Consider the following 22,622-nt stretch of genomic DNA (forward strand, 5'->3'; position numbering starts at 1 on the left):
GCCAACATCTCACGTACCATCTTTTCAATCTCATTCTTTTGAAGATACGGGTAACGGTAAGGTCGAACACTAACCGGGGAAGTGTCGGGTAGGAGATTGATGGCATGATCTTTATTTCTGGTAGGTGGCAGTCCCTCCGGGTTGGAAAAAACTCCTCCAAACTCGGCCAATAATTCCTCCAAGCTTCAGGGCAGTCCCACCTGTCATTGCATTCGGCAACCACCTCTCTAATTTCCAGCAGCACTCCCTCCCCATTCTCTTTAAATGCCTTCATCATAGCTTTTAGGGAGACTAATGTCTTACTTAAGCTAGGATCACCCTGCAATATCACTGCCATTCCCCCCACTAGAAACTTCATGGTCAGATTCCTCCAATCCACACTCATCTTCCCCACCGAAGCCAGCCACTTCATGCCAAGAATGACATCAGAACTTCCTAACTTAAGGGGAAGAAAATCTTCCACTATCTGCAGGTTATCCAGTGTCAGTTTCACCCCCTTGCACACTCCTGCTCCCTGTACAGCCAACCCAGTTCCCATTATCACCCCATACCCAACCGTCTCTGTCCTCGGCAAACTCAAGCGTTGCACCAATTCGGATGCGATGAAGTTGTGAGTTGCACCGCCATCCACTAGAACGACCATTGGCTGCCCTTCTATGAGTCCCCTTAGCTTCATCGTTTGAGGTGTAGTTAATTCCACCACCAAATTCATGGATAATTCAATCACCTCTCCCCCATATTTCAACCCTTTATCGCCCCCCTGCACTTCTTCTTCTTCTTCTGCCGCAGCCTCGCCTATTTCTTCGTCATAGATCATCAACACTTGAAGCTCTTTGTTCTTGCACCTATGGCCGATTGAGTATTTCTCATCACAGTGGAAGCAAAGGCCCTTCTCCCGCCTTGCCTTCCACTCAGCCTCACTAAGCTTCTTGAAAGGAAAGTTGCCCCCATTACCAGCGGGGTGAATCCTAAGGCCTGGCTAATTTACCAACTTTTGGGAGGAACCCAAACTTTTCCCTGGAACCGGTGACATCCGACCTGTGATAGCGGTTGCTGTGGAATACCCGCTCCTGGTTGGTCCGGTTGCCCGATGGCAATTCTGAAGAGCTACGTTCTTGTCCTTAATGCTCTGGGCCACGACCATAATTCGATCGAGCCCCCGCGGTTGTAACACCCTGATCTCAGCTCTTATCTCTGGGGTGAGGCCGTTGAGGAATTAGCCTTCCAAAAATGCCTCAGGAACCTCAGGCACTGCCGCGGCCATGGTCTCAAACTTCAAGCGATACTCCTTCACCGACCCCTCCTGCCGAAGAGCCAAGAAACGCTCCTCTAGCGACCCCTCCTGAGTGGGGCAAAACCGGCCCAGAATTCCTTGCTTTAGGCCTTCCCAGTTCCGAATTCCTCTTCGCCTTGTCTCCCATTGGAACCAAGACAGTGCTGCTGCTTCGAAACACAGGGTTGCGGATTCTATCTTCTCCTCGTCCGTTAGTTAGTTGACAGCAAAATATCTTTCAGCTCGAAAGATCCACTCATCCGAATTTTCTCCTTCGAAAATGGGCATCTCCAATCGTCTTCCATGTAAGTCCGACCGGTACCCGCCCCCGATACCCCCCTCTGAGTCACAACCCCCCACCACCCCAGGAGTTACTTCGGAATCCATGGTGAAGTCCGAAGGTCCTTCTCGCTCCTTGGACTTGTTCTTTCTCTCCCGCTCCAGTTCATCCCACTTCGTTCGCATGAAAGCGAACTGTTCAAGCATCACCGCTACATTGCGCTCCACCATCTGGACGTTCCCTCTAATGTCGTCGACTCCCCTTCGTACGTCTTCCATCTTCGACTCCAACTCACCCACTCTCTCCGTCAAATTCACCATCAGGTTTGGAATGGCTCTAATACCAAATTGATAGGAACCCGATTGAATTCCAAAAAAACAATCCACTATCAATAGTTCCAATTCTTTACAGCAGCAAAACAAGAATGAAACAGGGCATTCGAGAGGCCCTAACTCTCCCTAATCACTATCAAAATTCAGCTGCCTCACTCTCCCTCCTCCCTTCCTACTTATACCACTCCCGGACCCCACTCTAACTGAATTCCCCATTCACATGCTGATTATTCCCTCAGCAATGTGAATTACAACTCTACCCCCATGCGCACATACTGGTTGTTACACCTGCATGTGCGGACCACCCCCTACTCCCATCTTCATGCCTTCGGCTGCTTGATGCGTCTTTGATAGGTTCGGTGCACCGGCGGCCTATCATTACTCCTGAAATACTATGATGAATCTTATGAACAAAAGAGGAGGGTGTATATTATTTGTTTCAGTGTTTGTCCACAGGAGGGCAGAAAAGAAAGGGGGATATTTAGCATAAGATTATTGCCAAAAATAACTTTGTCCAATAACTGATGTTAAACTTTCAATGAAAGCAGACAGACCAAAGCAATAGGAACTCAGACAGGTGCTGAGAGACAACTCAACTACTTTATTGTTTGATTGAGTTTCATTTGTGGCAAGAACAACTTAACTTCTGGAATTTGCATGATAATGGCGGATACTCTGCAATGAAATACAAAGGGGGAGGAAAAGGGAGATTTAGCTCGAACATCAGAAACCGTACCAGAATACAGCACAAGGCACGCAGTTGTAGTCAGGTTTGCTATGCTGCTGGCCAAAAACAGTTTTCTGTAGGCAAAGCAAGGAAATGGATCCAGTAAAACATAAAACTAGTATACAGATAACTAGTAATATAGAAATGATAGAATGAAAACTCAACAATGACAATAAAGAACATACTGAAAAGCACGTTCCTTCCATTAGGGCCACAGGAGTAAGATTCACTCTATTTGTAACATCGCCAACAGCCCATATGCTTGGTATATTTGTGCAAGAGTACTCGTCTACCTGAAATAGAAGATTGAAAGATGTTAACTGTTGACAGTACAAACATTTTATTTTTTATAAGCAAAACAATTCTCCTCAATGTCCTCATGAACATCAAACAACCCATGTAATAATTGATCATAGTGAAAACACAGCCAAAAGAAGTTAACAACTTATCCAAAAAATTAACACTTTGCAGAACCCAAAAACAAATATTTTGTTAGACAATGAAGACCACAATAACCATACTTTCAACCAACAAGAGTAAAAAGTTGGGCCTTTATATTGGGTCAAATGAAGGTAACAATAACCTTCACATAGAATGAAAGAGGCACCAAATGTCTTCAAAGTCAACCCTGTCAGTGTGAAGGAGCAGAAGAGACCAAAAGATCCCAAATGCCAAGGTTGCACATTTGCAGAAATAGATGATTGTCAAGTCTCTGGACCAAGACTTGAATTACCAGAACATTTAGGAGGATTGAGAAGGAGAGGAAGAGAGGGAAAGAGAGAGAAGAATTTGGAGGGAGAATTGAGAGAGAAATTTGGAGCGAAAGAATTCAATATTATTTTCATGAATGAATTCCCATCCTCAAGGGCCTAAGCCTTTTATAGGCCACCCCTCTTGCGGTTACAACCATACCGCGAGGGTAGAACGGTAATTACTGCATAACTGAATTAGTTAGCTACTGCCTACATTTAAAATTTTTGAAAAAGTTACAAAATTGGCCCTTAGGTCATGACACTCCCCTACCCTTCAACATTCTTGTCCTCAAGAATTCTTCAAAGTAGGTTGGTAGCTCTGGGAAACTTCTTCAACAGTTCAGGAAGGTATTCCTAGGTGGTATGGTCAGGTTGGAGCTGCGACCATTGGACCAAAACTTGGATGAGGGGCACTGCTCCTTGGTACACCACCCTCTTATCTAGGATAGCCCTTGTTTCCAGGTTCTCCTCCAATTCATCTTCGATATCTGGTAGATGTTGACTCGTGGATGCCCCCGATTCAATGGTTCTCTTGAGCAGAGAAACATGTTACATGGGGTGCACATGTATCCCTTCGGGCAGCCTTAGTTTGTAAGTCACCTTCCTTACCTTGACTTCGAAGACATAGGCCCCAAAATACTTGGGGCTGAGCTTGGATATAGGTGTAGGTGTGAAAGGCTGTTGCAGGAACCTCTTCATCTTAAGAAACACCTTGTCTCCTACTTCAAAATCCTTGTCACTCCTTTTGTCTGCTGCCTGCTTTATCCTATTTTGGGCATTAGTTAGCTCCCTCTTAAGGATAGAGAGCATTTCCCTTCTTTGCTGAAGATAGTGCTCAACAGTTGCCAAGCTAGATGAACCGCTAGCTATGGCTGGTAGGAGGGGGGCTTGTACCCGAACATTGCTTCAAAGGGGCTTCTCTTGATTGCACTATTGAAGCAGGAGTTATACCACCATTAGGCTAGTGGTAATCACTTGTTCCAACTCTTTGGTTTGGTGAAGCACATGCATCTCAAATAAGTCTCTAGGCACTAATTTACCCTCTTCGTTTGACCATCGGATTGAGGGTGGTAGGTTGTTGACAAGTGTAAGCCCACTCCCAGCTTCTTAAATAGCTCATGCCAGAAGTTGCTGGTAAACTCTGTGGGACACAATGGCTTTAGGAACCCAATGCAACTTAATCACTAAATCTAGGAACACCTTGGCTATTTCTTGTGCTGAGAATGGGTGCGTTAGGCTAAGGAAGTGTCCAAATTTTGTCAACCTATCAACAACTACCAATATCACATCCTTACCTTTCGATTTGGATAGGCCCTCCACAAAATCCATTGAGATACCTTCCCATGCTTGCTTCGACACTTCTAGCAGTTGTAGGAGGCCAAGGTATGATACTTGCTTGTGTTTGCACCTCTGGCATGTTTCACAGGCTAGCACAATATCCACCACATCCTTCTTTTGCCTTGGTTAGAAGAACAATTGTCTAATCATGAAATATGGGGCCTGGATCCGTGAGTGGCCCCCTAGGGGTGAGCAGTGAAAGGATTTCAAGATCTTCTCCTTCAACTCCTTGTCATCTCCTATCACCAAACGCCCTTGAAACTAGATAAGACCATTGGATAGTGAGTAGCCCTTTTCCCCCTTTGTGTGAACTGCCAATTTGGGTAGAAGGGACTTCGCCCATTCTATTTGCTCAAACTTTGCTCCACCTCTTTCACCCATTCCAACACTACTGCAGTAACCCCATGGCATTGGTCCCCATCTTCATTGTCCTCCCTCTTGGATAACACATCTATAACTACATTCTCCTTACCCTTGCGGTAGAGGATGGTGTAGTCCAGACCCATTAGCTTAGACACCCCATTTTTTTGTAATTGGGACTGTAGCCTTTGTTGGGACAAGAACCTTAGGCTCTCATGATTTGTCCTGATAATGAATGGATTGTCCTCTAGATAATGCCTTCATTTGTCCACTACCTTCAACACAACCAACAATTCCTTGTCATATACATTCCAACCCAAGTGCTTAGGGCCTAATGCTTGGCTGATATAAGCTATGGGCCTTCCCCCTTGCATTAACACAACACTAATCCCCTTCTCACAAGTGTCAGTCTCTACCACAAACTGTTTGGTGAAGTCTGGAAGGGCCAACACAAGGGCTTGTGTCATGGCCTCCTTAAGTGTTAGGAATGCTGCCTCCGCTTGGGGATTCCAACAAAATCCTTCCTTAAGTAGATTTATCAAGGGCCTACTAATCACTCCATAGTGCCTTATAAACTTGCAATAGTAGCTGGTTAATCTAAAAAATCCCCAAAGTTCTCTCTTTGTAAGGGGTCTAGGCTACTCCACCATGGTTGTGACCTTGATGGGATCAGTTTTGACTCCCTCCCAAGTAGCCCACCTCATTCTTGCCAAAAATACATTTGGATAGCTTAACATAGAAGTGGTTAGCTCTTAGGACCTCAAATGTGGTTTTAAGGTGGGTTAGGTGTTGTCCTAGGCTTGGGCTCTAAATGAGAATGTCATCAAAGAACACTAGAATGAACCTTCGAAGGTAGGGAGCAAATATTTGGTTCATAAGGGCTTGAAAGGTGGTTGGGGCATTTGTTAACCCAAAGGGCATAACAACAAACTCATATGGGCCCTAGTGAGTGCGGAAGGCTGTCTTTGGGATGTTTGTGGGTTTCACCCAGATTTGGTGGTATCTGAACCTAAGATCAAGTTTAGAAAATATCTTGACTCCTGTCAATTTATCAGATAAGTCATCTATGAGGGGAACGGGAAATTTGTTCTCGATGGTTTGAAAGTTGAGTTGACGATAGTCAACACAAAATCTCCAAGACCCATCTTTCTTTTTGACCAACAAAATAGGGGATGTAAAGGAACTTTGGCTAGATTGTACAAATGAGGTAGCTAAGATGCTAGAGATTTGTTTTTCAATCTTTGCCTTTTGTGTGGGTGAGCATCGATGGGCTTGAATGTTCACTGGAGTGGTATGGGCTTTAAGGGGTATGACATGATCTAAGGGCCTTCGGGGAGGTAGGGAGTTTCGCTCATTAAACAGGTCCTTAAAGTTTTCCAACAGTACATGCAAGCTATCTAAAGTAGTTACCTTAGAATGGGTTGTGTGAAAGTCCTCCTCCTCATGTAAAGCCCCTGCTATCCTTTCTGCTTCCTCCCTTTCTACGGCATGGATTGAATAGAGTTGGGACATCTGTCCCCCTTTGTTTTGCAGTAGCTTCTGCAATTTACCCTCCTTGATCATTTTGCACTCCCCTTGTTCCAAACTTCCCACTACTGTTAGCTTCTTGCCCCCCATTTCCACTACCACTTCTAGCTTGTTAAAGTCAAAGGTTAGTGGACTAATTGTCCTCATCCAGTCCACCCCAAGCACAATATCACAGTCACCCAATTCTAAAACCCTCATATTAGCCTTGAACTCATACCCCTGCATCATCCAAGAGAAATCCACACATTTACAATGGTTGTACATTTTGTGTCTGTCGGACACAGTCACTGATAGAGGGGTAGTGTGGGTTAGTTTACACCTCAACTCCTTGGTCATAGCTTCATTCAGGAAGCTGTGGGTGCTACGACTATCAATTAGCACCATAAGCTTCTTCTTCCCCATTTGGTCCTTGACTTTGATTATCTTCCCCGTATGACCTCCCCTTAAGGCATGGAAGGAAATCTCTCCTTCCTATCCCTATTCCTCTTCAAGTATTTTTGTTGATGGTTCACCCTTCTCATCTTCTTCTTCCTCATTATTCAACACTTCCTCTTCACCCTCGTCTTCCCCTTCCATATTAAGCAAGTGTCTTCTACACTGATGCCCCTCGCTATATTTTTCTCCCCACCTGAAACATAAACCTAACATCCTCTTCTGCTCCATGGTGAACATTGGATCCCCCCATATGTCCTCTTGAGGCTATTACAGGTACCATAGCCTTAAGAGTGTAACATCCCAGTATTTTAGGGAAAATAATAATGTGTAATTTTGAGTATTGGAATAATTTATTGAGGATTTATGTTTTAAGGAATTTAAAGGAAGGCAATAAATTTATTGTATTTTTGAACAGGGAAGTGATTGGGAGTTTGTGAAATTTTCAGGGCCCAATTCATCATCAAGTGCTTGAGATGAATAAAATATTATAATAATAATAATCGATGTATAACAAATAATATATATAAAATAAAATAATGGAACAATGAAGTAAGGAAAGTAAAGGCTTATGAGCAAATAATATATATAAAATATATTTACATAATATAGAAAATGTAGTAGGGTGTTTAGCATAGTTTGCTTATTATTTGTTATATAATGTTAATGCTAAATATAATAATTGAAATTGAAGTGAGAGAGATTGAAATTGAGATTTGAATGGTTTGTATACATGTATATATATATGTAATATATATGTGATATATATCCTATGTTATCGTATAATATTATGGAAAAGTCAAATATTGTGGTTAGGGAAAAATATAATATTATACTTACCAGCTTGAGGGGGAGTGTTGGCAGACAACTACTTATTTCCTATTGGTTCTTCTTACCTATTTGTTCCTATTTGTTCTTCTTTCCTAATTTAGTGCGCATTGATATTATGCACAATCAGTGTGATTGATTTCCTTAGGTGCTCTTTCCTTATTTGCTTGATTGCTTTGTTCAATTGTATATTCTTTTCCTTTTGTATATATTTCCTAATGTAATCTAGATATAATCTAATTAGACTTAGGAATGTTGCCTATTATGATAGGAGTGTATGTGTATATATCGACAGCTACTTTAGCCTTAAGGAATAAGATTGGAGATTATTTTATCATCCTTTTGACACACCCCAACTCGAGAAGCTACCATGTCCTCCCACAGCTCTTCCCTAATGGATCGCACCTCTTCTTTACTCTGGGTCACCGCTTCCTGCGTTTGCGTGAGGCCATACTCCATCACCTCCATCTAGTTCTCTCGTTGCTTCAATCTTGCGCCCTCTGTCATCCCGAATTTCATCGCCCAAACTCACCCCAATGATCGAACTCCTACTTCGAAATCACAGTCGAGAACATCCGACTCTAATACCAATTGTCAAGTCTTTGGACTGAGACTTGAATTACTAGAACATGTAGGAGGATTGAAAAGGAGAGAAAGAGAGGAAAAGAAAGAAAGAGAGAAGAATTTGGAGGGAGAATTGAGAGAGAAATTTGGAGGGAAAGAATTCAATATTATTTCCGTGAATGAATTTCCATCCTCGAGCGCCTAAGCCTTTTATAGGCCATCCCTCTTGTGGCTACAGCCATACCACGAAGGTAGAATGGTCATTACTGCATAACCAAATTAGTTAGCTATTGCCTACATTTAAAAATTTTGAAAAAATTACAAAATTGACCCTTAGGTTGTGACAATGTGACAATGATTAAAGCATATAATAATAATAAAAGAACAAGGGAATAGAGAGGGAAGGAGGGAGAGCATAAAATTCAAAGACAGGTCTGAAGACCTAGATTGACAGCCAACATGTGCTAGCATTCACCATCCACCAACAAAATGTCATCCTGGTCCGAGTAGGGTTACCAAAAATAAATGTACACTAACATAAAAAACAAAGATCAACATTTTACGAACTTGAAGTTCTGTATCAAAGTTGATCCTTGGTAGGAAATGGAGCTTGAGTAACCAGCTGCTTAAAATACAAGCCCATACATCCAAACTCACTCTCATTCATACCTTCAACAATGACATACACACACCATAATGTCAAAAGTACAAATGCAAGAAAAGATGAAGGAATGCTAACCTTTATAGCTCCTGTCTTGTCAAGCTCAACACCTACAGCTTCCAAATTCAACCTCTTTGTGTTAGGAAGCCGGCCTGTAATAAATGAAGAAGATTTCAGTATATAAATCTACACATCTATAGAACCAACACCCCCCACACCCCCCCCCCCCCCCAACCCCACACCCCAAAAAAAGTCTTTTTGAGGTCTATTATAAAAATAAAAGAAACAAAATCTGATATCTTTCAGAACAATGGCAAATTCGCTGTTCAGAGTTCACAATGCTAATTCAGTTACGGGAATGACACCTGCCAATCAAACAAATTGATAACCTTTCATGCTTAACTAAGAACGCCACCTGCAACTGAATTAACTTCATTTAGCTGTGAAGTCACCTTAGGTTTGAACATCAGGTTGTCATCATTTTGACTTTATGATATTTACAGAAAAAAAACCCTTGTTGATGAATGGATTGATGAAGCACTTTCAACAAACCATTCTGTGGAAAGGAAGTACTTCTGGATATATGATGTGAAACATACTAACTACAGGACATGAATGGATATCTTCTCAAAATTTGGTCTCAAGTTACTGAATCATGAATGTATATAATCCTAACTGATGAATACAACCTCTACAGCTATTGATAAAACCTTTAGTCCCTGGCCAATGCTTTTTTTATCTATAAATAAGAAATTATATATTGGGAAACAAAAAACAACATGCACTATCAAACTCCAAGAAACCCATGAAATTATCAAAAATGAATCCCAGATGGGGTGCAAATAAAAAATGCAACATAGTTTTAAACTTAAATGAAAACAGAATATATGGAATGCAAATTTAGTAAAAATGTAAGAGTGGATGATGTTATAATAAAATTAGAAGACCAAATCTTACAAAGAAAAGACCATTTTCGATATTTGGGATCAGTGATTCAAAAAGATGGAGAAATCCACGAGGATGTCGCACATAGAATTAAGGCAGGTTGGCTAAAATGGAGAAATGCATCGGGGGTGTTATGTGATGATAAAATCCCATTAAAATTGAAAGAAAAATTTTATAGGACAGCTATAAGACCAGTCTTGCTGTATGGCTCAGAATGTTGGGCAGTCAAATACCAGCATGAGCAAAAGACGAGTGTAGCGGAGATGAGAATGTTAAGATGGATGTGCGGACATACAAGAAAGGATAAAATTAGAAATGAAGTTATTCGTAATAAGGTAGGAGTAGTGCCAATCGAGGAGAAGATGAGAGAGACTAGACTAAGATGGTTTGGTCATGTGAGAAGGAGACTAAGAGACGCTCCTGTGAGGAGAGTTGATGAAATGGAACAATTAGTCACAAAAAGAGGTAGAGGTAGACCTAAGAAGACTTTGGGAGAAACATTAAAATTTGATATGAAATATATGGATCTAAATGAGGATATGACAAAAGACAGAAATACATGGAAGTCTAGAATTCATATAGCCGACCCCACATAGTGGAATAAAGGCTGGATATGTTGTTGTTGTTGAAACTTAAAATGCAAATCAATAGAAGATACATTCATCTTTTATTTACATTTGCCTGTAAATATAACAGAGCTGATAATTACCAGTTGCAAAGAGTACCACATCAGCCACTATTTCTTCACCATGGTCTGTGAGAACTTTTATCCCCTCTGCTGTCTTAACCAACTGTGTAACCACAAAAAATTCTCAATAAATAAGTTCAAGATTAAACACAAAAAACAATTGGCAGAAAAACAACAATGAATACTGTTGGAATATTAATCATGAACTTGGGAATGAAAGCATCCTGGAGGACATTATCATACCTTCGTCAAAGTTGTCCCGGGATGCATATTGATTCCCCTGCCTTCAAGATTTCTGGCAACGACTGCTCTCATTTCATCATCAAAACCTCTGCAGCGTAGATTTCAAGAGAAATAACATTAAGAACACAAATGTCTTAAGGAGAAGGGGAAAATAGTTATCTTGACCAAGACAGTCATGGCTAAAGAAAAGTTAAGTATATCATGATAGATACACAATAAGGAACCAAATTTACTTTCTGTCACAGCAAATGGATCTCTTATTTATATTACAGTATACTTGCAAGGTGAAGAATTCATTATCTACCTGCATTTAACATTGGCTTAGACATGACTATTCTCCTCATGTTATTTATCCATACTCTTGAAGAAGAAGAAGAAGAGGAAGCGTTAGGGCAAGCAATCTCAAGGGATAAGATCTGGTGGGGGTTCATTTTGATTTGCTATGCTGGTCAGAAGTTTCAAATTGTATCAGCAACACTTGTGAACTAACTAAATTGATGATCATTGGTTGTCCGGTAATCTCTTCTTTTCTTACTCTTAGATGACTACATCAGTATCTACACCAGTCATTTCAGTGTTAGCGGTCCTTTATTTTCCATCTTAATATCCAACTTAGTATATGATAGGATCCTCACAAGAAATTGATAAAATCTCACAATCAATGTTAAGAATCTCCGATTACAAGCTAAGAACATAAAAGAAAACAATATAGGCCTATTCAAGAGGGTCTTCTCTCCCAAAACTTCTTCAGAATTCTCTAGCTACTTCTCTCTCCTTTTTCACGTGTTTTTATACCTCCTCGGCTCCTCCTCAGTCCGTTGCAACCATGTGGGTTGTTATTCTCCCCCAACCGAATTTAACCCTTCTGCCCTCGTGTCCTATTCCTTGGTTGTCCCTGCCTCTGGTAAAACTTACGAATCAAGGGCTCTAACATTACTCCCGCCCACAAGATTCATCTTGTCCTCAAGGTGAAACTCAGGAAATTGATGCAATAACAGATTGTACGGTTCCCAGTAGGAATTCTAGTTTCAACTCTGTAGTTGGTTGGTCAGGGATAGTGGTGGCCTTCTGCACTGCTCCTTCAACCTTTCGGAGCTGGAATATGCGAATTACGGGGTGAATTGCATCGGAGGGTGGTAGAGACTGCTTGTACGCCAGCCTCCCAATCCTTTCCTCCACCTCGTTGATGATCTCCACCTTGTCGCAAACAATAAGTTTCCCCACTAGGCTGAGAATCTGGTCAACCTTAGCAACCACGACCATCAAATGGCATCTCTTTTTAACTTTGGAGAAGAGATGGCCTCATTCATAAACTATAGGTAGTGTATCTGGAGAGTCTGTAGGCACCATAATCACGATCCACACCTTCAAGTTTCTTAGAGCAGCAGCCAATCCTCCATAGATAACTTTCGTGTCCATAACATTCCTGACAGATAACCCATTTCTCCCCATTCCAATCAGATATGATTTAATCACCACTCGTTTTCGGGACTAATGGTCTGCAGTGAAATCTTCAGGGGCTACTTTGCCATAACCTCCAAACTGGGAGCTCAACAACCAGTACGGTGGTTGTCCCACTCGTGCTGGCCACTGTTCTGGACATTTAGATCCCCGTTCTGTTTTAACAACATGAATTCTGTGCATGCATGCTTGCAGTGGCACATTCCAGGCTGCATTAGGGTCATTAGATTCTTAATAGACAGGAGGCTCATTTTGTGCTCTTTTTTCATAGCACTCATTTGTAGTAGTTTCAGCACCTCCATCCCTGGTTATTGATACAACTTCAGCACCTTTACGTTGTCAGTTGTTTCATGGCTTGCCAATTCTCAACCTCATCATGATGTTTGCCCAAATTCCCATCATTATTTAAGATCTTTGGGTCTATACTATTGGGCTCCACAACAGAATGCAAATTGAGCCCTTGACTTCTAGAAACATGCTGCCTTTCCACCATCATGACCTGCTTGAACGAGGCACCCACCCCCTCATAATGGTGAGAATACATGGGGAGCCCTCCATTATCAACCAACTCCATGTGAAATCTCTGAGAAATTGGGCTAACAATCAAACCAGCTTCCCAGAACAAATGGACTGTTGATGGCGCCCCAATCATCGGTAAGATGCTCTCCTTGGATGTCTCCGGATTGGCAGTCCTTGGCATTTTAAACGGACCGATCGTCGACTGCCCTTCTGCCTCGCCGATGAACTCCCCAACACCACAAAATTTTACCTTCATCGTCTATGGTGGAGTTAGGCCTACCACGGAATTTAGCGACAATTCCACCATCTCACTCTCCTTAATTGTGTCCCCCAGCTCGTCTGACTTCTCCACCGTGCCTTCCTATGTGGATCCTAAGCAATTCCTTAGCAACCCCTTTAGCTCTTCCCAACTTCTCACTCTTCATCTTTGTTGCTCCCACAGGAACCATGAAAGTGCAACACCCTCCAAACATAGTGATGTTGTGTCCATCTTCTCCTCGTCAGTCAGCCCATTCACTGCAAAGTACCTAGCGGCTCGGCATATCCAACCATCAAGATCTTTGCCTTCAAAGAGAGGCATCTCCAACTGTCGCTCTCGGATCTCTGGCCCCCAACCCCCCCCCCCCCGGAACCCCTTGCTTCAGCTCACCGCACTCCTATTTTCGGCATTGCCTCAGAATCCTGAATGAATTCCGGAGGCTAGTCTCCCAACTCCTTCTTGTTCTTCCTCTCTCGTTCCTGCTCTTCCCACCTCATTCCCATCCAAGCGACCTGTTCCAGCAAGCTCGCTACATTCTTCTCCACCAATTGAACCTCACCCCTCAAGGCATCAACTCCCCGTTGCATGCCTTCCATCCTCCCTTCCAATTCACCTACTCGGTTCGTCAGGTTCACCATTAGGATCGGTGATACTCTGATACCAAAATGATAGGATCCTCACAAGAAATTGATAAAATTTCACAATCAACGTTAAGAAAAGAAAACAATATAAGCTAAGAACAGAAAAGAAAACAATATAGGCCTATTCGAGAGGGCCTTCTCTCCCAAAACTTATTTCAGAATTCTCTAGCTACTTCTCTCTCCTTTTTCATGTGTTTTTATACCTCCTTGGCTCCTCCTCAGTCCGTTGCAACCATGTGGGTTGTTATTCTCCCCCAACCGAATTTGACCCTTCTACCCTCGTGTCCTATTCCTTGGGTGCCCCTACCTCTAGTAAAACTTACGAATCAGGGGCTCTAACAGTATATTGAAAAGTATTATAACATTATAATCTAAAAAACTTCTATATCCTATCACAATTCAAGATTTCGTAACTTTGTTACTGAGTTGCTCCTTTTGTTTCCCAGCATTAAGTAATGCATATCCTAGGTTAAGTCAGAATTTGCTTGCTTTTTCCTTCAGTGCGTCCACATTTGCAATAGAAGAAATAGAAGGGGGTTTTTTTTTTAATGACAAATCTGTTGCAAGTAAATTGGCTATTCTAAAATTATAAGTAGCTTTATATTATCAACGTGAAGCCAATGCCTGGATATATGTTAAAAGGATATTAGGAAGGAGAGGGGAAGGGGAAGAAGTAGACCCTTAGATGACTTCATCAAATCATAGTAATGGCTTGAGTTCTTACTAGGAAACCATGTTAGCATCAACCACTCTGCACACCTTGGGCAGTAAAAAGGGAACAAAAGAATCAGCTTTTTCTACTAAATCTTCAGTGTTAGCATTCTGCAAATGTATATACTATCTGATGCTATCAGAAGAGCAATAATATCTATACTGTTACAAATGATATGCAGTCATGAGAATCCAGTAACCAAAGAATTGGCAAGCATTTCAAAAACATGAGAATCGAAACTTATACCCAATTGAGTAGATCCCATAAAGTAAACTCCAGGCAACAGCACAATTTTCAAACATAGGATACTGAATGAATCAAGACCTATTTACTGTAACCAAGTATTCCTTTGCCCTCTGCAGTGATCCTCATGACCTTCTGTCTGGTCATTAATTGATGTGAAAGGGTACAATATTGACAAGCCATTGCCTTTTTTGGCCATTCAAGTGGACAATAATTTTGGAGCAATTAAAATGAAAACTAGTTAGAATTGAAACTTATATATAACCTTAATGGAAGTTCCTTTCTGAAACACAGATCCACCATAGCGCCCATTCCACGCCATATTGAAGCAAATTCAACAGCAATGTACCTAAACAAGAGAGTGATTAAGTCATCTAATAATCTAAAGCACTAAGACAACAGAAAGATGAAGATATACAAACCCTCCGCCAAGTATAACAGCATGCTTTGGTAACTCATCCAAGCTCAAGGCTTCATCAGAAGTTATAGCTAACTCCTATGATGCCAACCAAAAAATAACCCAAAACAAAAAAATAGTTACATAGAGAGAGAAAAAAAATTATACAAAATTATATGACCACGGAAGTTAAATTGAAAGAATTCTTTCATTTCAAGAGTTGACAGTTGGTATTTGTGTTCCCACCAAAAGCTATGTCCTGAACATAATTACTAAGCATATCACTTGTCTACCCATATTATAACAGAAGTAAAAAGGTTTACCTGCCCAGGTATATCCAGACGATGAGATCTGCTGCCGGTTGCAATAAGTATGTGTTTTGCTGAATAGCATAATTTAGTACCATCAAGTTGGGTCACCTCAACTTCATTAGGACCAACTACCTTTCCTTCTCCTTCATACAATTTAACCCCAGCATTTGAAAGTAACCGCTTGTAAATTCCATTTAATCTGATTATTTCTTCAGTCTGCAATATTTCCAATATTAAAAATTCAAGGAAAATGACCAATTATTATCTTATTGACCTCAAACACGTAAAAGCAACAATTTATTCAAGATCTGAAACTAAAATATGCCTTACTAATGCAAATTTCAGCCATTAAGCAATCGAGTGAAAGTGAATTATCTCAGAAAACATCAAAGTTCAACCCCAACATAGGATCAGAAAAAGATAAAATTTTATATTAGAAGGGCCCAATGAATATCTGTACAATAGAAATTCTAATGCCACTGGGGAATAAATCAACATGTTACTGGTTTTGGGGTGTCAAAAGGAAGCAGATCAACTCCCTCCTTATGTCATAGAGAAAGGGAGGATATAAACAAGCAAATACTCTTTCCAATACATGCATTAAACCCATATAAAATTTAAAGAGCTGATGCTTGAATTGCCAAAACCTAGAATTTTCTAAGGGAAACAAAAAAACAACCCCAGTGTCCACACTGTCATGTAGAAGAAGAGAAAAGTGTGGAATTTGACATCTGAACTGAGCAGCTATCAACCAGTAAAACATTAAATCAAAGAAACACCTTAAAAGAGTGAATCCTGAATGCCTATTTAACAAAAATACATGTCATATGAGTCAGAAAGAGAAGGAAGAAAGGGAAATAAAAATTAAGAAAAAAAATATATGCATTTTTTTTCTTTTTTCATACTACTTATTGCACAAACTCATCAAGAGAAAATGTGAAGTCAGAAAGAATAAAAAATGGTACTAAGATGCTTTAAACATAGCAATGCCTATCAAAAAATAGTTTTAAACATAAAAACAATTAAATATGTCCTCATAAAACCACACTGGAACTATATTTTCTCATCTTAAAAAGATTGGAAAACATTTAATACAGTTGTAAACCGTCATCCACAAGGGACATGAAAAAAAAAAAAAAAAAAAAAGAATTTTTCTTTGCATTTTCCTTCTTTTTTTCTTTCCTCCTCATTTTGCTTTGGTTTTCTTTCTTTTTTTTTTTTTTTTTCCCCCTTTTTTCTGAACTGTGGGGTGCAGTTGGGATAATTTAGAGTTGAGAGTTTCTGTTGCAAGCACATTTGCAAACCTCTGAACAATCCTGGTGACACACATTAGGTTATGGACAAGTAATCAATATGGAGAGACTTACATAAGGACTATATGGAAGAATCAAATTCTGTTAAAAAAAAAAACAATTCTAACCAAAAACTGATTCTGTCACTAGAGCCAGAATATCTAAAAGATGTCTCAAGGAGGCAATTATGGTCCTTTCATCTTGCTGCTTTCCAGGAATATCTTAGTTTTGTTTGCTTACTTTGATGAAGTCCTGGGATCAAAAAATACACCAGCCAGTAAAGTGATAAAGAAAACATAAGGTCCAAAGACAAGTTCGACTGAAAAGACCACACATATTGACATCAATATGATTCTTTTTTCAACAATTTGAGACATGATACTAATGCAAGGTAGGTTGAACTAGATTCCAGAATCAAACTCAATAATACCAGATAGACAATGTCAGCTAGCTTTCTTCTCAGGTCATGTTTCCAGATAAGAATTAGGCCCAAGGTTAGTTAAGGAGGCCCTCTTTACATACGTACTATCTGATGAGAAGGCTTCTCCAGCATTGGGTCCTCTATTTTGTTTCTTAAATAAAGTTTATGGACAAATTTACAGGATTGAATACTATAAGAATAACCTATAAACCCCTGTCATTACTCCAGGACACATTACAACTACCATTTGTTCACTCTACATACACTGTTCATAGTCATAGATAAGCATCAGAACTAGTAAATATGGAATGGTGCTACCAAAGACAGTGATTGGGGAATATAGAAGTTTGCCAACCAAGCCTCTTGACTAACAGTCTGCATGCATATGAAGGTAAAAAATAGATAATAGACATAAATAAGCAGGAAATAAATACAAAATTTAAAGACCTTCTTATGTAAAAGGTTTTTCCAATTGAAATTGATCTTCTCATTTAGCTCCCATCCATACTTTCGGGCGTCCTACAAAAGCAATTGTAATAAACATTTTATATGAGCATATAAATATAGATCAACACTTTATACATTCATTTACAAAGGCAACAAAATTACAAGAATTTACATATAAGTCAATAACATTCAATAAAACGTATGAATGAAAGTCAGAACAATCCTGATGAACTGTAAGAAAAGCAAGGAAAAGGGGGGTTGCCAAAAAAATCCATCACATCTATTCTTGGACTCAAAACACCAAATTTTCTCTTCCTTTCTGAAACATTCAGGCAGGTGGAGGATCTTTCTCCTGTCAAGAGTATATTGCTGACCAAACAACATAAGCTTTTTCCCATTAGCGCTAGATAGGAGAGATGTTACATTTTTCTGTCAGCACACTACATAAGAGATATGCTTTATGGTACAGAGTGCTGGCACTTAAGAGCAACATAATATCAAAATGAATTTGGTTGAAATAAGATAGTGGTAGAAATAGAACTGTGGTCAGGAATGAACAAATGCGTGAAATGATTAAAGTAAAATCAGTTGAAATAAAATAAGAGAACATCAATTAAGATGATTTGGGCATTTAAAGCAAAGATTTCTCAATGTTCTATTTAAAGAAAGGGACACCATCCACATGAGGATAATACTAGAGCTGAAACTGTTTTTGATTGAGATAGTGGATAAAGACATGATATATAGTGGTTTAACTAAATACACGCCCCTTGATAGCTTTGATGGAGAAAAAGGATCTTTATCATAGGGCACAAGGCACACTAAGGCACAAAGAGTGTTAGGAGCCAAGGCATGAGGAGCAAGTCACAGGCAGTGCCCCATAGACGTGAGGCACATATTTATACAAAATGCATATAAAATACTTATACACCAATATTTTCAACATGTAACCATAAAAAAAAAAAAACATAACAATTAATATTATTTCAACAAAGTACTAGAAATCTAGAACATCAAAAAGCATTGTTTCAAATTTTAACAGAAATAAACAAATTCAGAAAATCAAGAGCAAGTAAATTGAAATACAATTTGCAAATATAACAAATTACAAGTAATTTTTAAATCATAGTCCAACTTCTCAATTCATATGTTAAAAATTACACATTATACTCATTTCTCAATCCTCATCAACAAATATTCAAATTGAAGTTCAAACCTAAATTTAATAAAAAATAAATAAACAACTAGTTTCCTAATAGCACGAAAAATTAGTTTCATAGAGCTACACTGAAAATAAAAAATAATAATAACTGTGAAACAGATGTTAAAACAAGAGATTAGGAGGAGGAAAAAAAAAATTTAATAGCAGAACAGGAAAACAAAACGAGAGAATCAGAAAGAAGGAAGGAAGAAAAATGAAGAAAAGCTGAAGCTCTGAGCAGCAGATATTCAGTGTGAAATGGTGAAGAGCAAAAGTGCAAAACCTGTCATTTGGAGACATTCTAACCTCACCTCAAGTTCTGGCCCAAAAGATGCACCATAAACCAAAATCTTCTTTGGGACACAACCGCGAATGACACACCTACAGAGCATGGAACATAATATATGTGCCTTAGTTTCATTAAATTTATAATTGAGAATCATCCATTACTAATTTAATATCTAATAACTTGAATGAAAACCTACTTATTTAACTAGGAATCTAGTATCTGCTAAACAGAAATTCTAGAAATCTAGAGGTCACCTATTTACAAGCAGAAATAATAATATAAAATATTATACCCATTTCAATCAAAACATAGGTAGAAGGTGCTAAAGGAATGCAATATAGACTTTTCTTTCATAAATAAAAATATCACTACAAGTAACCACCAATTAGAGGGTGAACTATGCAAAAAGGGGAACAAAAATGAATTAAGAGTCTATGTCTCTATAGGCAAATAAACCTTATCAAAAAACTAAAAGAAGGGGAAGATAATGAAATAAAATGATTCCTAGAACTAGGGGTGGCAATTTGAGTTTGCACTTAATTAATCATGTCAAATACCTTAACCACACCACAATACGTTTATTAAATAGATAATATGACACGCAACTCATATAAGCCGTTAAATAAATTAGTCATTTCCGGTCAGTTTGACACGACACAACCTGCATAACCCATTTAATAGACAGATCATGTCAAGTTGGCTTAACCCAACACCAGCCAATGTAAACTACTTCATAAATAAGTTGTGTTAGATAAGAAAATAAATAATTACAACCTGACTTAAATAATTAGTGTTACAAAAGATTAATTTAAGCATTTAAAAAAGGAAAACAACTAGAAGTCCATTTAATAGAACACAAAAACAATAATCATAAAAATATTAATGATCAACCATATAAAAATATTCAAAATCATTCACATCAACTACAAGTCAAGGTTTTTCTAAGAAAGGGTTAAGGTTTCTCTAATTTTTAAAATTACAAAATTAACCTAATTTGTAAATATTACACACATTTTTAAGCAATTATTTATTTATTTATTACGAAAGTGGTCTGTTCACAAAAAGATATATATATAGAAAAAAATTAAAAGAGTTGGAATCGATGACCTGTTTAATAAATATGACCAATGTGTGCCATTTTTGGGTTAAATAAATGATTAATCTGTTTAACAAACAAAACAAATGTGAGCCATTTTCAGGTTAAACAAGTTAAATGGATCGAATTTGTATGGTTTAACATGATTAACCTATTTAATAAACGCATCAAATGAATTACATTGAAGTCATCATGACCCAATCTCATGAATAAATCATCTAGGAAAGCAATACAAATTGCCCAGCAAAAACAAAAAAAGAAAGAAAGAAAAAGCACATCAGCAATTGCACAGGTTAAATAAGAAAGCACTACAATAAGTTCATTTAAATAGGCAACAAAAAAAATAATCATAAATATTATTGTTGAAATACATGAGTACTCAAAATAATTCAAAGAACTATGAGCCAAGTTTTATCCAAGACAGGGTTAAGGTTTCTCTAATTTTTAAAATTGCAAAGTTAACCTTATAATGTTTAAATATTACACACATTTTTAAGAAAAAATTTATTTTTAATTAAAATAGTATTTTTAGAAAAAGTCTAAACAATTTAAATGAGTTGGGGTTGAAACAATTAACCAGTTTAATAAATGGGTCCAATGCCTCAATGAAGGGTGTGATAGAAAAGATGTGATGTGTGGAAAGGTGGGAGTATTGGATCAGTTTTGTGGGAGAATTAAATCAATTTTTTAAGTGCCAGAAATAAATTATAAATTATTTGAATTCATACTTCCAACAAACATGCAGTTGAATGAAACGAGAAAATACTTACGTTCCTCCAACTCCTCCAAGTTCTTCTGAGCTGATTGGATGAAATGGAAGCTCACAAATACCAACCTTAAAATGTAGCCATGAGATTTAGTAAAATATTAACAGAAATGTGATCAAGGAATAAAAATAAATAAATCACTGCTATAACCAAACTACATGAGATATTGAAATCGTGAAGAGATGATATCCATCATTTTTATTAAACCTCCAAACGGATGTCATGTTCACACAAGAGATTAAAAATCAATATACAATTAATGCATCAATATCTTCTCTAATTTTGTAAAGGTAATTCTTACTTGAGAAAATTAATTAACTGTCAAGCACTTAGGGTGCAATATCATTGAAGCTAGGCATACAAGCCTCTTTACTCTCATTTTTTATATAGAACACCATTAAGCTGTCCATTTTCATTTTCTAATATTTGTATGGTTAAAAGAAAGAAAGAAAGAAATAATAGGGACCACTCCTCTCCTATCATCATAACAGCTAAATACCCCCTACATATGAGCAGGAAGAATAAACTACCCAAGAGCTTAAATAATGTCAACTAGGAATCCTATTTCAAATTCCATCTATACATGCACTGAGGACATAAAATTAGAATTTTCTTTTAATCAAAGATTTTACTTGAATCAAGGCATCAGAACTATGTGGGAGAAAAATGGAAGCATAAACATTTTGCATTTATCTTTCAGTTTCCTTTATCAGCACTAGGCTGAACCTCTTTGCTGCAGAAAAAAATAAATAAAATTTTAAAATTATAAACCTGCTAATACTTACAGATCAGATAAAACTTTTAATAGATTTGAATTCTGCTGTACAAAATTCCGTTAAGTTCCTCCATATTTGTTCACATATTCAGGACAAATTCAAAAAAAGGAATTCATAGATCCTAAAGAAATATTACAAGATTCGTCCAGGAATAGGACTCCAAGAGCACGCTCTAAAAAATTGTTTGAACATGTAGACAACAGAGTAAATAGATAAGAATTAACAACATATGCATTTTGGAGAATAATACCTTAGCTCCATACTGAGCTGAAAATCTAGCAGCACGAACACCACCACTTCCAGCCCCAATTACAAACAAATCAAAGTCGTAGTGGGCCTCCTCTTCATTAGATTTGTTTAGCTCCCCGTCAATTAGCATTTTCCTAGCCATGATTAATAAACTGGCCCCATACAAGCGACACATCATTAGCACAAGACAAATTAATATCCACATAACTAATTCCATTTGGCTGGCGAGAATCAGTGGAAAATGGAAAAAGACAATAAAATTAGGCTCGAATGTTGTTGAACTCCTAAACACAAAACTCTTATTGCCGGCAATGGTCAGCCAAAAAGAAGTTTTGAATATTCAAGTCTCCAGCACTCTGTTTACTTGCTAACACAGCAATCCGATTCACTTTCACTAAGAATGTCGATCCATTTCTTATTTTGTCAATTTGAGATTTCCTAAGATTCTCAGCAGCCAAACGAAGAAACAGCAGAACCAGTAGATTCATTCTCTCTTGGAGGAATGCAACAGAAATGTTACTTTCTCGACTCTTTTACTTCTCACGGGGGGGACACATCAATAAAACGAAGAAAAGCATCAAGCAATTCGAA

The 22,622-nt window shown here is 38.5% G+C and overlaps 1 protein-coding gene across 3 annotated transcripts in view; it reads right to left on the bottom strand.

Annotated features, from left to right (window-relative positions):
* The window catches only part of LOC127799916 (glutathione reductase, chloroplastic-like), a 34,189-nt gene that overhangs the window by 11,061 nt on the left and 506 nt on the right, over window positions 1-22,622 (bottom strand). For all 3 annotated transcript variants that reach the window (XM_052334202.1, XM_052334204.1, XM_052334203.1), the window contains 12 exons: window positions 22,033-22,183; window positions 21,010-21,074; window positions 19,166-19,235; window positions 17,654-17,725; window positions 15,506-15,709; window positions 15,208-15,281; window positions 15,051-15,134; window positions 10,951-11,038; window positions 10,729-10,810; window positions 9,153-9,226; window positions 2,798-2,905; window positions 2,622-2,686 (listed from right to left, as the gene is read on the bottom strand). In XM_052334202.1, coding sequence (XP_052190162.1) covers window positions 2,622-2,686; window positions 2,798-2,905; window positions 9,153-9,226; window positions 10,729-10,810; window positions 10,951-11,038; window positions 15,051-15,134; window positions 15,208-15,281; window positions 15,506-15,709; window positions 17,654-17,725; window positions 19,166-19,235; window positions 21,010-21,074; window positions 22,033-22,173 — 1,127 coding nt within the window. In that variant the 5' untranslated portion in view covers window positions 22,174-22,183. The remainder of the gene's footprint in view (window positions 1-2,621; window positions 2,687-2,797; window positions 2,906-9,152; window positions 9,227-10,728; window positions 10,811-10,950; window positions 11,039-15,050; window positions 15,135-15,207; window positions 15,282-15,505; window positions 15,710-17,653; window positions 17,726-19,165; window positions 19,236-21,009; window positions 21,075-22,032; window positions 22,184-22,622) is intronic.

This window comes from Diospyros lotus, chromosome 4, assembly GCF_014633365.1.
Source record: "Diospyros lotus cultivar Yz01 chromosome 4, ASM1463336v1, whole genome shotgun sequence".
Lineage (NCBI taxonomy): Eukaryota > Viridiplantae > Streptophyta > Magnoliopsida > Ericales > Ebenaceae > Diospyros > Diospyros lotus.